The 18,855-nt window shown below is 38.2% G+C and overlaps 1 protein-coding gene across 1 annotated transcript in view; it reads left to right on the top strand.

Moving 5' to 3' along the window:
- LOC124613276 (Down syndrome cell adhesion molecule-like protein Dscam2) overlaps nt 1-18,855 on the top strand; it is a 190,338-nt gene that overhangs the window by 135,544 nt on the left and 35,939 nt on the right. Inside the window, exon 10 of the mRNA XM_047141970.1 lies at nt 9,804-9,950. Within this exon, the coding sequence (XP_046997926.1) occupies nt 9,804-9,950 (147 nt within the window). The remainder of the gene's footprint in view (nt 1-9,803; nt 9,951-18,855) is intronic.

The following is an 18,855-nucleotide window of genomic DNA, read 5'->3' as shown; positions in this document are numbered from 1 at the left end:
GATAGTTTTTTGACTGGATGTGGGAATTAGATGGAAGTTGATACATACAGTTTTCCCACTATTAACAATTAGGCCATTTTTGTTAAACCACTCAGAAAGTTTTTCCATAGAGTTATCAGATATTGTCTGAAGGGATTCAGGGCTAGATCCAGTCAACACTATGCTTGTATCATCAGCAAACAGGATAGTTTTTTGTGGGCTCATACGTTCAACAAGATCGTCTATGTAAATGAGGAAAAGTAATGGCCCTAGAACAGAACCCTGGGGAACACCGTATCTTATTGTTCTTTCCTCCGAGAGGAAAACTGTGTTATTTATTTTATTCTGTACATTAATATCGTATTGAAGTGATACCTTCTGTCTGCGGTTTTGTAGGTAAGAGCATAGCCAGTTGTGAGCCACATCTCTTATTCCTCTTCTTTCCAATTTAGCAAGCAGTATTTTATGATCTAGTACGTCAAAGGCTTTAGAGAGATCTAAGAAGATACCTGCAGCTATATTATGTTGGTCAATTGATTTCAGTATGTGGTCCAACAGTTCAAAAATTGCTGTCTGGGTGGATAAAGATTTACTAAAACCATGTTGTTGAATGCTGATTGGTGCGTGGTTTTTTATGAAATTTATAAGCCTGTCATAAAAAAGTTTTTCCAGGATTTTTGAAAAGATGCTTAATATGGATAATGGTCTATAATTGGATACTAAATCAGGGGAACCTTTCTTTAGTAATGGTGAGACTGTAGCTATTTTGAGAGCACCTGGAAAAATGCCAGTTTTTAATGATTGGTTGTAGATGGTTGATAATGGCTTTACTATATGGGGAGCACACACCTTTAATATGAGGTCAGGTACTTCATCATAGCCACTAGAGATTGTATTGCATAACAATTTTATTATGTTCATAATTTCATCAGGGTTTGTTTCATAAACAAACATTGTAGCATTAGCGCTGTTTGACGTACTGGTGGAATTGAAGAACGATACCTTGCAGTTTGCCTGAATGAGATCTTCTGCTAGTGAGGTGAAATATTCGTTGAACTTGTTTACAACTGTGTATGGATCTGTGACCTTAGAGTCATTAAGTGTTAGAGAAATGTTTTCCTTTTTAGGTGTTGAACTACAAGTTTCTTTTTTAATAACTTTCCACATAACTTTCATTTTTTTTGAAGAGTTTCTTATGAAATTGTCATTCCATAAAAGTTTTGCCTGTCTAATCACTCTAAGATAAGTTTTTTTGTAGGCTTTACAATAGTCAGAAAATTCTTCAGTGACTATGTATTTTTTGGAGCAATATTGGAGAAATCTGTTTCTCTCACTAGAAATTTTGATTCCTTTTGTTACCCACGACTTTCTATTTTGATTGCTTGAAGTTTTTGTTTCAAAAGGAAATGCTGTATTAAAGTAATAAAGGAAGGTGTTATGGAAGCTTAAGAACATATTATCAACAGTTGTTTGCATGTAAACACTGTCCCAATTTTCCTTAGCTAATAGGAAGTTAAAAATCCTACTATTTCCATCTGAAAAGTTTCTTCTTTGAAATACTTTTTTGGGGCTGATTTTACTATTTTCCATGTCAACGCTCAGTAGCTGAGCATCATGGTCACTGTATCCCATGCTCAGTACTTCGCCAGTGAATTTGTAACCAGTATCAGTTATGAAGATTTGATAAATTATTGAATCAGTATGCTCTGTTGATCTTGTTGGAGAGTGTATTGTGGGGATCATATTAAAGGATTTGGTCATGTTTAACAAATCAAGTTTAGCATTACTGTTTTTTGATAAATCAATGTTAAAATCGCCACAAAGTATTATTCTCATATTTAATGAGCTGACACTATTCAGCAGAACTTCTAATTTGGTCATAAAATTTGGAATATTACTACTTGGTGCTCTGTATACATTTATAATTATATAGTTTAGTTCAGGCAGCTTAACCATAGAAACCTCAAATTCCTTATCTTCAGATAATGCAATCTGTTCATTTAGGCCTACCTCACTGAATTTTATCTGGTCCTTTACAAATATAGCAGTACCGCCATGTGTGGAGAAATTCCTACAATAGAAGCTTGTTAATGAGTACCTTGGAATAGAGGTTGACTGAATTTCTTCTTTAGACAGCCAGTGTTCGGTAATACATATTACATCTGGATTTATTTGAGACTGAAGTGACACTTCCAGCATTTGAATCTTATTTCTGAATGACTGGACATTATGGTGTAATACAAGAAATGATGAACTTTGTGACTTTTCAGTTAAGGGTTTAATTATTTTCTTTTCTAAAGGTATTTCTGACACAGCACTTACCCTAAAAAATTGGCCGAGATTTTATTTTTGTGTGTGGCTTCTTGCACGCAATTTTCAGTAGCAGAGATGGTTTTGAGTGGTTGACACAGTTCTGCTTCCATCAAAGCTTCTGTTTTTGGCCTAAACCATTTTGTAATTTGTGGTTGTTTGGCGATCTTGATACTTGGGGCTGATTTCTTCAGGATATGATTTCGGAGTTTTTCTACTATTTGGTCTTTTCCTAACATATTTAAATGTAGTCCATGAGCGGTATGAAATCTTCTTCCTAAATTGTATGTATCAATCATCTCTACGTTATGAAATGTAGAACATATTTCTGAAATCAGTTTGTTTGCAATGCAAATTTCTTGGTTGACACAGGACCAGGAAGGCAAATCATAACGATGAGGAATGTTAACAACGAGTACATTTGTATGTAATAGGTTGTTTAAGCATTCCTTCATTTCTTTTGCAAACCCTTTTGTTTCATTCCTATATATATCGTTTGAACCACCTAGAATCACGACAAAATCACAATTACTTAAGTGAGATACATCAGTAGAGTTTGTTAGTTTATTTACCTCACAAAACTGCGCTCCTGGCTTCACAAAACCTGTTACCATTAAATTACATTTATCTTTCAATAGTGCTGAAATTCCACGTCCATGACTGTCACCAAGCACACAAATTTTTTTGTTCATCACAGTTTTGGGGCTAGAAGGTTTTGAAACGTGTTTTTGCTGTGTAGATATATTCTGTTTTTGCACATTCGGTAACCTTTTTTGATAACTATGAACCTGTGTTAACTTTGCGGTCTTGGGAGCAAGTTTATTGTATGCAGCAGAAGTTTGTTTTTCACAATGACCATCGTTTTGTAGTAGGATATTGAATTTGTTTTTTTGAGCTATTACTGAAGAGGAAACACTATTTACGATATCTGCACACTTTATTTTACATGGACTCTGTTGTGTAGGTTCCACATTTTTCTTAATAACAGGCTTTTCTTTCAGATGGTGCACGATTTGATCTTTTGTTGATAGGCCTACCGTTTTTTGGAGCACGGCAGGAGAATTTATTACTAAAGACGACGAAATGATTGCGCTATGGTTAGCGTTACCGGTACACCCAGAATGTGTTGGAAAACTTGAAATGGCGACGGAAGCATCGGTTACTGTGTACACTTTATTTCTGTCGAATTCACTTACGCCCTGCTCAGTGGTTTTTAGTTTTCCATGATCATTTTCAAGACATTTGAGTCTATCAGCTAACACTCTGTTTTCTGCCAAGGATCTGCGCACAATTTCTTGCAACGAATTAATAGTTTCAATTAGTTTTGCTTTGTCAGGATGGACTTCACATGTTACACACTTACATTTTGATTTGGATGATTTTTCACTGCAGGTTTTTTGCGTAGCACTAGGCTTGAAACTTTGCGAAGCACTTTTGTTGATCATCTTCTTGCTATTGATGCCGGATAACATTCGACAATTCGAAATTGATTTCAGTTATCTGCGCCCAGGGTTTGATTGCAAAGGATAAAAGTGGAAAGAGGAAACTGACTGGTGTATAGCCTGGATTGCATTTATTAAGAGGTTTAAGCAGCTTTGCTTCACCAAGTATATCTATGTGTAAGTTGCTCAAGTTGGCAATTGTTCTTGGTTTGAATCCTGGAATATTTACTTTCTGGTGAAGAAACTTCTGAAAACCATGTTTAGTAACACTACTTTAGTGGCACTGTCATCAATGACATTTCCATTGCTATCACACAGTGCAGGTAGTGATTACATCTTGCCACTGGTGCACTTTACGTATGAACAGAATCTGTTTGGATTTTCTGCCTCATTTTGAGGCAGAGTTGTTTTGTGGAAAATATTAAAAGCATCTTGACAATATTATGAAAGGGAAGGATTGCTACTCGCCATATAGCAGAGATGTTGAGTCGCAGACAAGCACAACAAAAAGACTACTAAACATGTAAGCTTTTGGCTAGAAGTCCTCTTTCTGAAATAGATGACATACACACATGCATTCATGCAAAAACAGCTCACACACACATGACCAATGTCTCTGGCTGCAAACAGATACAGTGGTCATGTGTGTGTGTCAGCTGCATTTTCATGAATGTGTGTGTGTGTGTGTGTGTGTGTGTGTGTGTGCTGAGATCATCTGACCCAAAAAACTGCCAACTTCCCTTGACACAATTCCTACTACCCATGTAGTGGTACAAGAAAATGAAGGATGGGTTGAATATCAACAGGTGTGGTATGCTAATCAGAATCCCACTTTGAAAACATTAAATTAGAGAATGCTTCTGGATAGATACAAGTTAATATCAGACTGTATTTGAAACAGTAAGTGAAAAAGGCTAGTGACTATATATACACAAAAATCAGCATCAAGTTGCAGACCTTACGGGTTAATAAACAGTGTCTTGAAGAGATCTTTGAATACTGTTACAGCAATGGATCTGCAAACGTACAAGGTGGTGCTGCTGGCAGTTTATAAGCCATTTGTAGGAAATTTCTTGAGTTTTATCAGGCAATTAGAGATTCATAAGGTTATGTAGAACTAGATGGTTGTGGAAACAGTAATGCTATTTTCAATCTGATATTAATAAAGAAGGACACATATAGAGCTTTGATTCACTTCCACAGTATAAATTTTGTATTGAGAATCGAAGGCATAATACAAAGACTGCTGACTGTTAGTTCCTGACTTAACTACCCATAGTGATTTAAATGTAAAATTGAAAGTAAATAAAACAGTGGGAGTCCACGTTGGAATGTCAAAAATATTATGAGAATGATAAATTGCTACTCACCATAAAGATGATGTGCTGAGTGGCGCCCGCATCTCGTGGTCGTGCGGTAGCGTTCTCGCTTCCCACACCCGGGTTCCCGGGTTCGATTCCCGGCGGGGTCAGGGATTTTCTCTGCCTCGTGATGGCTGGGTGTTGTGTGCCGTCCTTAGGTTAGTTAGGTTTAAGTAGTTCTAAGTTCTAGGGGACTGATGACCATAGATGTTAAGTCCCATAGTGCTCAGAGCCATTTTTTGCTGAGTGGCAGACAGGCACAACAAAAAGTTTACACATTCACACAAGCAAGCATGCTTCTCAAACACACGACTGCTCGCTGGTCTCTTCAGCAAGAATGCACCTGTGCTCCATCAAATGGAAGCACCAGTTCAGAATGGGGTGGGGAAGAGGGAGGGATAGCAGGATATGGGTGGGGAGAGAGGAGTCTGAAGATCTCTTCTCCTCCTCCCGATTCCTGCAGTGGAAACACTTCTTTGCCACTGATCCCTCCAACCAAAGCCATCCTAATCCCAACACTGAACTCTGCCTCTCTTAGTTCATACCTCCATCCATGGTCCTGCCCTCCCACCCAACTAGACCCAGGTCACTGTCCAGGAATTCCTTACCTTCAACTTGGCTTCACCATCCTTTCACAGGTCCCTTTCTAAGAACATCAACCTTTCAACAGGAGAAACGACAGCCACACACAGACTCAAAACAGGTCCCAAAGAAAGGACAGTGATAAACAGCCTCAAAACAGATGCCTACCTAATCATTCTACCTGCAGACAAAGATTCCACCACTGTTGTTATGAATCACAGTGATTACAAGGTGGAAGGTCTCTGCCAATTGTTTGACCCTTTGAACTATAAACTCTAACAGTGTAATCTCACCTCAGAAGTCCAAAATAATCTCCAAACACTGCTGAAAGTCTTAGGCCCTTCCCACAACCTCCAACCAAAATCCATTTCCTTCCTCACCCCTATGACATCCCACCTACCCACTTCTACATGCTCCCTAAAATCCACTAATCCAAAAATTCTGGATATCTGATTGTAGCTGGTTATTGAGCTCCCACTAAAAAAGTTTTCACCCTCATGATCAACACCTCCAACCAACTGCCTGAAATCTAGGATCCCATGTCAAAGGTACCAACCACTTCCTTCACTGACTCTCCACCATTTTCACCAATTTCCCCCTGGAACCCTGCTCGTCACTGCTGATGCCACTTTTCTGTACACCAACATCCCACATGACCATAGCTTCCACTACTAATGAACACTACATCTCCCAGTGTCCTTCTGACTCCATACCCACTACCTCATTCCTCATACACCTTACTAATTTTATCCTAAAAGACAATTACTTCTTCTTTGAAAGCTAGGTATACAAACAAATCCACAGCACAGTCATGCACAACCATGTGGCACACTTGTATGCCAACCTGTTTATGGGCCATCCAGAGGAAACCTTCCTAGCCTCCCAAAATTGCAAACCATTGGTCTAGTCCAGGTTCATTGATGATCTGGACTCAGGGCCAAGATACCCTGTCGTCATTCCTTCATAACATCAAAACCTTCTAACCAATCTGCTGCACCTGGTCCTCCTGAACACATCGTGCCACCTTCCTGCATGTTGACCTCCACCTTTCTAATGGCTCCATCCTTGCCTCTGTCCACATTAAACCCACCAAACATGAACAGTACCTGCATGTTGGCAGCTGTCATCCATTCCCCACCAAAAAGTCCCTCTCATAAAGCTGGGCCACCCAGGGGTAATGTATCTGCAGTGTCAAGAACTCCCTTGCCCAATATGCTGAAGGTCTCAAAAGGGCCTTCGCAGACAGGCATATCCCCCAGACCTAGTCCACAAATAGATTTCCTGTGCCATATCCCCACATACTCCCAATTCTCCCACCACCGTCATGAGCCAACTACAAAGAAATGCCACATTCATCACCCAATAACAACCCCAGACTGGAATCGCTGTATCACATTCTTTGTCAGGGCTGTGATTGACTATCATTATGACCTGAAATGAGGCACATCCTACCCATGATCCTTCCTAAAGTATTGTCCCATCGCCCACCTAATCTGCATAACATACTACTCTCTCCATATGCCACTCCCACTCTCACCCCCTTGCCACAGGGATCATATGCTTGTGGAAGACCCAGGTTCAAGACCTGCCCAGTCCATCCACCCAGCACTTCCTATTCTAAACTGGCTGGCTTATCCTACCCCATCAGAGAACAGGCCATCTGTGAAAGCAGCCACATCATGTACCAGCTCTGTTGCAATCATTGGACAGTTATTTATATTGCTTATTTGAGGCATGCTTCCACAGGATGGTTGGTCCACAACTGTTCAGTACTGAGGAAACTGGAGACTGTCAGTCAGTAGCAACGGACATATAGTCTAAGGTCAATGTTGATACTTGTTGCTCATTTTATAGTTTGCTGCACCTTTTGTCACCATATTGCATGAATAATTATGGTTAATAGCAAGGTGCATGGTTTGAAAATGGATGTGTCAACCTGAAGCTGGTAACAACTAGAGCTGAATCTTATACAGTCTTATGCAACTGAGATGGGCCAAATAAAAGATTATCCACCATCAGTCAGTTGCAATAGATTCATAGTCCAAGATCAGTGAGGATACTTGATGCCCACTGTACAGCTTCCTGTGCTTTTTGGCACCATATGGTATAAATAATTAAGGTTAATAGCAAGGTGTGTGGTTTGAAAATGGGCATGTCAGCCTGAAACTGGTAACCACTGCAGTTGAATTTTATATTAGTGCAAACGAGATGGACAAAATCAAAAATTATCCAATTTCCTCAGCTTGTTTTATTGGTATTATCACCAACCGGTTGTCCACTGGGGTGAATGGCCACCATCAATCTGTGGTCAAAACCAAAGTGAACCACTCTGTGGTACAACATGTAGTTGAACATAACCAACTTGATTTCCATGGGTGCTTTGCAACCTGAGCCATACTGATCCTCCTCCACCACCACCAGGTTCTCTGAACTGCACCGATGGGAGCTATCCGTACAATACATTCTCTGTTCCTGACATCATCCTGACATCACCATGGCCTCAACCTATGGAACCTAATGTGCCCACAGCCCCCACCCAGCAGTTTCCACCCCCTCTGACCTGTCACCTCTTTCCATTTCACATCCCCTTACCCTTGTTGTGCACCACTCTCTGCCAGTGCATCCACTGATCATTCCCTCTTCTCTGCTCCTGTCCTTTTCTGCTCCCTATCCCCCTCCCCTCTTCCCCAACCACCTCCTGATGCTGTGCCTGGCAGCCTTGCCAAGCCACCATCTAATCCATACATGCTTCAGGGAGTACTGATTTCTCTCTCCCCACCCATTCCCTGCAATCTGTTTCCCATTCCACTTCATATTGCTTATTCTGTTTGACACAACAAGCTGCATTCTGGCTGGAGGGCCTGGACACAACAGTGCTATGTGCATGAGGTGTGCTTGCTTGTATGAATGAGTGCATGTTTTCCTTTCTAAAGAAGTCTGTGGCCAAAAGCTCAGTGTGTAAAAGTCTTTTAATTGCCCCTGTCTGCAACTCTACATGTCATCCTTTCCATAATGTTATTGAAAGCAGTTTATCTAACCATAATGGCCCAATTTTAGCAATTAAATATGCTGAATAATTAGGTATGCATCCTAACAAGAACGTACTTAATGAAAGAAAGCTCTGCTGGCAGTTATTGGATGTATTACATGCAACCTGCTGCAAGTTGTGGCTCAAAATGATCACCAACGAAGTCTGTGCCTGGGTTCAAAGGCCATCCATACTACCTTGCACTACCTGGTTAAACTAGTGAGAGCCCATTAACATCATTCACTGTATGCTCTCATAGTTCATGATTTTTAACAGGACCTTCAGGCTGAATATGGCCCTCTAGTTTGGATACAGGTTGAAGGCATAAAATAAATGCTTTGGCAATCCTGAAACTCACTTGGGTGCAAATTTCTTGATCTGTACTACCACAGGGAAAATTGGGAGGGGTCTCTCTTAATAGTGCACTACACTTCAAAAGCAGCTACTATTGTAGCAGAGTAGGTACAGATGAATATGATAGCATTTTTATATTAGAGAAATCTCTGTGTACTAGATGAGCAGTAAGGCATAGTATGCCAAGGAGACATGTGCATATTGTCTATTATGGAGAGGAGTGAGCATTATAGTAGGCCAGAAAAGAAAATATAAACCTAGTGTTAATTAACTGCAGAAGCATACAGGATAAGACCTTGAAGTTATGTCACTAATTAATATTAACACACTTAATATTTGGAACAAAATGTTAGTTCAAAGCAAAAATGAGGAGCAACAAAATGTTAAACTTAGAATTGAATATATACCAAAATTGACAGGCTTCACACAAATTTTGGCAATGTATTTACTGCCATAAAGAACTCTATAATGTCTAATGAAAGAAATATAGATATAGAATGTTTCAATAGATGTGACAGAAATAATATGGTATCTAAATGTCACTATGGTTTAACAATTGCTGTATACCACCATTTCACTCGTTTAACTTCTAGTAACTAGAACTGTATAGGAACAATATCTTGATGAAGACAAATTTACATTAATTTTGATACAGCATAAATAAATACAAATAAAACAAAATAACATATAAGTTTATGATAGAATGTCATTGATAACTGATACCTTTCATTTGCTCAATTGGTTTAGTTCCAGACTCACCTCCAAGAGATGTTCATTGCACCAGTGTATCTTCACAAAGCATCCTCTTGACCTGGCTGGAAATTGCTGTTAATAATGTCAATGGTGTCCTGCTGGGGTACAAGGTCACATACAGGACAGTTTCTGAATGGGATGGTATGTATGTATGTATGCTTATATTTTTTTAATGTATGGGTCTACAAATTTATTAAATGAAACATTCCCATCTCAGGAGCTGTGGGTACATATGGAGAACAATACATCAATGAATATGGTGAAGAACTAAGTTCACAACCTTCATCCAGCTTAAGGTCACTAACACTTTTTTTTTTTTTTTTTAGGAAAAAAGAGATACATAAGTTTACATGGAATCTAGGGGCTTTAGATCTTTAATAGACTTTTTAATAACAAATGACAGGATATGTAATCAAGTTCAAGATATACACTTACACTGAGGAAGCGATATCTGTTCTGAACACTATTTAGTCATTGCAACAGTTACAAGAAAGTTAGGCCAAGAAGACAAACAAAGCTTGAGGATGTCTTTAAGGTGTATCTTCTGGAACAAGAAAGTATTAAGACATTTTACCAAAGTTGATTACAGAAATATCTGCTGGACACTCCAACTGTACAGGATGTAGAGAAAGAATGGCAAAATATTAAAGATAGCATAAAAAGAGTGATGTATGAGGTATTGGGGAGAAGAAGTGGCTAAAGAAAAAGGAAGGATTGAGGATTTGAAATGGAAATATTGTAAAGGCTGTTGAAGAAAAAGATAGAGCCCACAAAAACTCCTGTGGAATAAATCACCAGAAACTGAAGGGGAGTATAAGCAAAAATGGAACCTTGCCAAACAGATAACTAGGGTGCACACCAAGAGTCATGGGATCATTTTATACCTAAAGTAAAAAAAGATATGCAGAGGAAGCAAACTTTTGCCTATAAACTAATGAAACACATAAACAGATTGGAGAAAGATACTGCAGGACTAAATATAATTAGTTAAGATGAGTGGGAAGAGTTTTATGAAACATTGTGGGAAATATAAGATCCAGAATTAATGAAGAAGGACAGGATCACATCACATACTAGCACATTGGGTTCAATCACAATAAAAGAACTGCAAGTAGTTTTAAAAAGTATGAAAAACAGGGAACGCATATGGACCAGATGGTATTAATATGGATCATCTAAAATATGCTGGTCCCTTTTGCGATTTTAGGGTGTTACACTTATTTAATGAATGTTGGCACTGGTGTAAAATCCCAGACTTCTGGAAAATATCAGAAGTGATACCAATTTTTTAAAAAGGCCAAAGAAACAATGAGAAAATTATTGGGGAATCAGCCTCCTATACTTGTCCTATAAAATCTTTGCAAAAATAATAAACAGTCATTTAAGAACCAGAGTCTCTCCTATTGAAAGAACAATGTGAATTCCAGATAGGCCATTGATACAGTGTAATATACTTACAATAAAGAGAATTTTAGGAAGATGACAAGAGTTCAGTTTAGAAATGTATAAAGCTTTTGTTGGCTTTGGAAAAAGCTTTTGACAGTGTGAACATAATGATTAAAGCTGGATATCATAGACTTAGAAGCTATAAAAAACTTATACATGGACACAAAAATAATAATAACAGTTGGTATTAACAAAACTGAAGAAACCACTAGCAATAAGGGACTCAAACAAGACTGTAGCCTGGTACCAACCTTATTTAATGTACATATAAATTATTTGATTAAAAACGAGATAGGAAGTAAATCTGAGTATACAGTTCAACAGAAATAATTATATTAATGTTCTTATGTATGCAGATGATGATACCATTTTGTAATAAAGTGAAGATGAGCTACAAAAAGCAGTCTGTAAATTACATCAACTAGGGAAAAAAGAATGTAATGTTTGAATATCAAAAAGGAAAATTACAATCTTGGCACATCATGGGAAATACCCCACATGCTCAATACTAATAATAGATAATACACCACTTGATCAGGTCTCCAGCTTTAATTTTGTAGGATAAAATGTGAGCTATGATATGGATAAGGACATAGAAAATAACGTTAAAAATACCAATCAGTATGCAGAATGATAAAAAAAGCATTACAGAACAAAATACAGAAGGAAACAAAATTAAAATTTTTTAAAACCATAGCTACACCTGTATTGTTGTATGGAAGTGTGTCATGGATCCCTAAAAAATGATAAAAGCAAACTACAATCAGTGGAAATGAGATTTATTTAGGAAAGTACGAGATGTTACCAGGCAAGACCATATAAGATATGAAGATGTTAGGGATGAACTATGTACTTGTAATATTAAGGAAAAGACTGAACAAAGTAAAACATTATGAAACATCACCTACAAAGAATGAGTGCAGAGAGAATCCCATGTCTGGCCATGCAATACCAGCTGAGAGGAAGAAGGATCCTAGGAAGACCCAGAATGACGTGGCAGTGAAAACTGAAGACAGAACAGATACAAGTGCCTAAGCCTTGAAGTGCAGAAGAAGAAGAAGAAAACAATTTTTCCTGCAAGGCTGTGTTCATAATAAATAAATAAATACATTACACACTGTCTGACAAAAGTGTAACAGCCAGAAGGGATATGAGCTCCTCATCCAGGGTTTGAATGCCCAAGGGATGTTGATATGCTGTCATGCCATCCCCTGCCTTGCAGCATCATTTTGATGCTGTTCACTATGTTTGCTGACAATAGTAGCATTGTGATAAATAATAACCAGTCAACCAATATAGAGATTGATGCCAACAAATTACTTTCAGAACTCAAAGCCTGGTTCAAAGTAAACTCAGTGACAGTAAACTGGAGCAGAGCTAATTGCATCCATTTCAGCTCTGATCACTAATTCCCATTGAAAATACTTATTGCCTCAAATTCATAGGTCTACTCATAGACATTAGGGTTGGCTGGAAACATCATGTCCTCCACACCATAGAAAGGTTGCCCACTGCTACTTTTGCCATTAGGCACAATTTGGAGACATACCTTGTGTACTTCCACTCTGTTATATGCCTGGAATTATCCTGTGGGCCTTCGTCTAAATCAAATAAAATTTTCATTCTGCAGAAGAAAGTTGTCTGAATAATGTGTAGAGTAACCCTGAGAACCTCCTGCCATTATCTCTTTATGAAACTTGGGATACTGTCTACAACTTCCCAACATATTTATTTGATTATGAGTTTCATGGTTGACAATCCTGTCCACTATGAAACCAACGAAATATACTGTGATCACAATACAATAAGAAAGACTGAGCTCCATTGTGATTTCAAAAATCTAACTCAGCTTCAAAAAGATGTACAGCATTCCAATGGTAAAATATTTAATTCACTATCAAACTACATCAAGGGCCTATATAGTAATAGTGTATTACTTAAAAATAAACTGAAGATGTTTTTACTTGAAAAATCTTTTTATTCATTAGATGAATTTTTCAACAGAGAAGTATAATCTTTGCATGCATGCATACATACTTACTGTGTGTTTTCTTAGGTTCTTCACTTTGCTTCTGTTTTGCTCTAGTTTTGTGTTTTGTATTTTTCCTGCAACTGTTTTTTTAAATAACTATATGACATCTGTGTAATGTACATTTATATATTCTTTAAGCTTCTCTGCATCCTGGTGTCTCACTTGCATAGAAGGATCTAGGTATATGTAAATAAATAAATAAAAGAGATAAGTTATAAGCTAACATAGAAAAATAAATATATAAAATATTATAAATTATGAGATTCTGCCAAAGACATGTTTGAGATATAAATTTTTGGGATTATGCATAGAGGGCAGGCCTTTATGGAAACAGTAGGTGACCTACCTGCAGAAAAAGTAATGTCCAGTCTATATGTATTCAGGAGACTATGACCATACCAAAATTCCCATTACTGACAACTACTATGAATTGTCTGTAGTTTTTATGGATTTATCATAATTTGATGTTTCTTTGAAAAATGTTCTGTTTACATTTTGCTAATCATATGCTGCTACTCATAAAATGTTCCAATTATTTCCTTACTGAGTAAGTAGTAAACCTGTCTATGAATAATTTTGTCACCACGGCTTACTAAGATAGCTTATGCTGAGAGGCGACAAAAATTTTTGTTCTGCACGTGTCAACTTAAAGGATAGGAATAAAATGGTTTTTGATCCAAGAAGGTTCCAGGTGTTTGTCTGCAAGCTGTTGCAATTTTTTCTAACCTGGTGACATTTTTAATCTCTTGAGTGAAGAGCTGCTAAGGAAAGGAATTTCATGGAAGAACTGTGTGTCATTTGCAAATACAGTGGTGGGATGTATAAACCAGAATTGTTGCTTTTTTGGTGAAAGTTAAACTGTGCATAAGAATGCAAACTTGTTCCTCCCACTTGCTTCATTTAGCTGCACAAACATGTGTGAAACCTCAATTATTTTTATGCTGAAGAGTTTATAATATGGAGCTTTACCAGTTTCTCCAAAAAAGTTAAGAAAGACAGTCTACTTTTAACCCCCCAGTGACCCATGAACTGTGGGCTTAACAGCTGGTTTAGTGGCTTGCATGCCTCAGTGACACAGATAGCCATACTGTAGGTGCAATCGCAACTGAGGGGTATCTGTTGCAAGGCCAGAGAAATGTGTGATTCCTGCAGAGGGTCATCAGCCTTTCCACTATTTGAAGGGGCAACAGTCTGGATGACTGACTGACTGGACGTTCTAACATCAGTCAAAATCACCTTGCTCTTCTGGTTCTGCGAACGGTTGAAAGAAAGAGGAAACTACAGCCATAATTTTTCCCGAGGCTATACAGCCTTACTGTATGGTAATTGATGATGGCATCCTCATAGGTAAAATATTCCACAGGTAGAATAGTTTCCCATTCACATCCCCAGGTGGACAATACTTAGGATGTTATCATCATCAGGAGAAATAAAACTGATGTTCTACAGGTCAGAGTGTGGAATGTTAGATCCCTTAATCGGGCAGGTAGGTTAGATAATTTTAAAACATGGATAGGTTGAAGTTAGATGTAGTGGGAATTAATGAAGTTCAGTGGCAGGAGGAACACGATTTCTTGTGAGATCAGTACAGAGTTATAAATACAAAATCAAATAGGGGTAATGCAGGAGTGGATTTAATAATGAGTAAGAAAACAGGAATTTTTTTGCAGGTAAGTTACTGTGAACAGTATAGTGAACACGTTATCATAGCCAAGATAGACACTAAGCCCACACCCATCACAGCAGAACATGATCATATGCCAACTAGCTCCACGGAATGAAGAGATTGAAGAAATGGAGGATGAGAAAAAATAAAAGAAATTATTCTTGGAACTGAGGGAGATGAAAATGAAATCATAGTAGAAAATGGAAGAGAGGGAGGAATAGTAGATGAATATGGACTGGGAGAAGGGAGTGAAAGAGGAAGCCACCTGGTAGAATTTTGCACAGAGCATAATATAATCATCACTGACACTTGGTTTAAGAATGATGAAAGAAGATTGTACATGTGGAAGAGACCTGGAGACACCATAAGGTTTCAGCCTGATTATATAATGACAAGACAGTAATTTCAGAACCACATATTAAGTTGTAACACATTTCCAGGAGCAGATGTGGATCCTGACCATAATTTATTGGTTTTGAACTGTAGATTAAAACTGAAGAAATTGCAAAAAGGTTGGAAACTAAGGAGATGGGGCATGTATAAGTTGAAAGGACCAGAGATTGTTGAGAGTTTCAGAGGGAGCATTATGCAGCAGTTAACCAGAACAGCAGAAGGGAATACAGTAGAAGACAAGTGGGTAGCTTTGAAAGATGAAACAGTGAAGGCAGCAGAGGATCAAATAGGTAAAAAGACGAGATGTAGTAGAAATCATTGGATAGTGCAAGAGGTATTGAATTTGATTGATGCAAGGAGAAAATATAAAAATACAGTAAATGAAGCGGGTGAAAAGAAATACAAATGTCTAAAAAATGAGATTGACCGAAAGTGAAAAATGGCCAAGCAGAAATGGCCAGGGGAAAGATAAATACTGCCTAAAGGAAAATTAAAAAGACCTTTGGAGAAAGGAGTAGATGTTCTATGAGTATCAAAAGCTGAAGTGGAAAACCAGTCCTAAGCAAAGAAGGGAGAGCTGAAAGTTACTGACAGCCTTGGAGAACTAGCTAGGACAAAACCCTTCCATCTGGTGTACAAGATGTATGTGACAAGTGATATACCCTTCAAGAAGAATATAATAATTTCAATTCCAAAGAAAGGAAGTGCTGACAGGTGTGAATATTACTGAACTATCTCCTTAATAAGTCAAGGTTGCAAAATACTAACACATATTTTACACAGAAGAATGGAAAAACTGCTAGAAGGTGACCTTAGGGAAGATCACTTTGGATGTGGAGAAATGTAGGAATACACGAGACAATACTGACCCTATGGCTGATCTTAGAAGATACATTAAGAAAAGGCAAGCCTGTGGTAATAGCATTTGTAGACTGAGAAATCTTTTGACAACGTTGACTGGAATACTCTTTTTGAAATTCTGAAGGTAGCAGGTGGAAAATGCAAGAAGTGAAATACTATTTACACTTATACAGAAGCCAGATGGCAGTTATAAGAGTCAAGGGATATGAAAGGGAAGCAGTGGTTCAGAAGGGAGTGAGATAGTGTTGTAGCCTGATGTTATTCTGTCCGTACACTGAGCAAGTGTAAAGAAAACCAAAGAAAAATGTGGTGTGGGAATTAAAGTTCAGATAGAAGAAATAAGAACTTTGAGGCTTGCCAATGACATTGTAATGCTATCAGATGCAGAAAAGGACTTGGAAGAGCAGTTGCATGCAATGGACAGTGTTTTGAAAGAGGGATTTTAGATGAACAACAATAAAAACAAAATGAGGATAATGGGAAATAGTTGAATTAAATCAGGTGATGATGAGGGAATTAGATTAAGAAATGAGACACTTAAAGTAGTAGATGGTTTTTGCTATTTGGGCACAAAATAAACAACAACTGTAGGAGAGAGGATGTAAAAATGGCAATAAAAGTGTTTCTGAAGAAAAGAGCTTTGTTGACATCAAATATAGATTTAAGTGAAAGGAAGTCTTTTCTTAAAGTACTTGTCAGTAGTGTAGCCATGTACGGAATTGAAACATGGACGATAAATAGTTTAGACAATAAAAGAATAGAAGCTTTTGAAATGTGGTGTTACAGAAGAATGCTGAAGATTATATGGGTAGATTTCATAACTAATGATTAAGTACTGAATAGAATTAGGGAGAAAAGAAAATTGTGGCTCAGCCTGACTAGAAGGAGGGATAAGTTGATAGGACACTCTGAGACATCAAGGGCTCACCGATTTAGTATTGGAGGGAAGCATGATGGGTAAAAATCATAGAGAGAGATCAGGAGATGAATACAGTAAGCAGATTCAGAAGAATGTAAGTTGCAGCAGTTATTTGGAGATGAAGAGGATTGCTCAGGATAGAATAGTGTGAAGACTGCATCAAACCAGTCTTCGGACTGAAGAAAAAAAATGGTTGAAATGGCTCTGAGCACTATGGGACTTAACTGCTGTGGTCATCAGTCCCCTAGAACTTAGAATTACTTAAACCTAACTAACCTAAGGACATCACACACACCCATGCCCGAGGCAGGATTTAACCTGGGACCGTAGCGGTCATGCGGTTCCAGACAGTAGCGCCTAGAACTGCTTGGCCACTCTGGCACACTGAAGTCCATAACAACAGCTTTTAATACCATATATATATCAGAAAGGGGATGAAGATATCATCATTGGTGTTGACTCTAGAAGCTTCATATAAATTATAGACACTGGATCTAGAAAAAATAAATCTTTCTCATCAGCTGCAACACTGACTGAGCTGTTTCCTGACATCCTGAGTGAATATGGAAAAAAAAAAGAGAACACAATAGAATTGTTTCAATATGTTTCCTGAAGCTAGTTTGGTGACTTTCCACTTAATGCAATTTTTTCATTTACAGTTCTTTCTGTTCCTGGAAAATCTTCTTTATTTAGGGTCAGAAAGTGTCTGAAATACATTGTTTAAAGGCCTAAATCAGACTTCTAATTTTTAAAGTTTTCCAGGGTAGGTCATCCGGACCTGCCTCCGTATTTGCCATTGATTACTAACAGCCTCTTCTCACAGTCGGCAGCTATGTATTTTAGTTTAATATATCCTTTCTGGTCTTACGGAATAATGCTGTGGGATGAGACCTGCCAAATTAATTTGAAGAAGAGTTTGCATACTGCAGAAGGGAGCCTTGAACATAGTGATGAAAGTGCAGCAATGAACATCTTGTAAAAGCCTATTTACCAGTTTTAATATTCTCACAGTTTATGCTATGTATATGCTACAAACCATTATGTTAATGAAAGAAGACATGAAAGTCATAAATAGGAACATCCAAATTCATCCAGTCTTTCTATTTCTCTCCTTTTCCGCTACTTGCCCCCCCCCCCCCCCACTCTTATTAGCTCTTCCCTGCCCACCTTCTGACCTGCAGCACTTCATTGTCTGCCGCCCCCACCATATTATCCCTCTCCCACCCCACTCCAGCCTCCTCCTTACCTCCACCCAGTCACCACTCCCATCATGCATTGGTGCTGCTGCTCACAGTGTGCTTTCAGTTGCCTGAGACTATAGTCATGTGTGTGAGTTGGGCTTGCGTGACTCTGTGTGTGTGTGTGTGTGTGTGTGTGTGTGTGTGTGTGTGTGTGTGTGTGTGTGTGCGTGTGTGTCTATTGTTAATGAAGGCCTTAATGGCCGAAAGCTTTTTAATGGCCGAAAGCTTTAATCGTGAGAGTCTTTTTGTTGTGCCTATCTGCGACTCAGCATCTCCGCTATATGGTGAGTACCAACTTTCCTTCTCATAATATTGTTACATCCCATCCTCAATTTTCCATTGTCAGATTCACTCACCAATTCACAACCATATTACAAGGCATAAAATAAATCAACTTTAACAGCAAAAAGCCCACATGTCAAAGGGGCTGCTTTTGATAATTTGCTACTAAATGGTCTTAAGATGTTGACTGGAGATACTTTTAAAAT

The sequence above is a fragment of the Schistocerca americana genome, chromosome 4, assembly GCF_021461395.2.
Source record: "Schistocerca americana isolate TAMUIC-IGC-003095 chromosome 4, iqSchAmer2.1, whole genome shotgun sequence".
NCBI lineage: Eukaryota > Metazoa > Arthropoda > Insecta > Orthoptera > Acrididae > Schistocerca > Schistocerca americana.
This window is presented reverse-complemented; position numbering and strand designations above follow the sequence as displayed.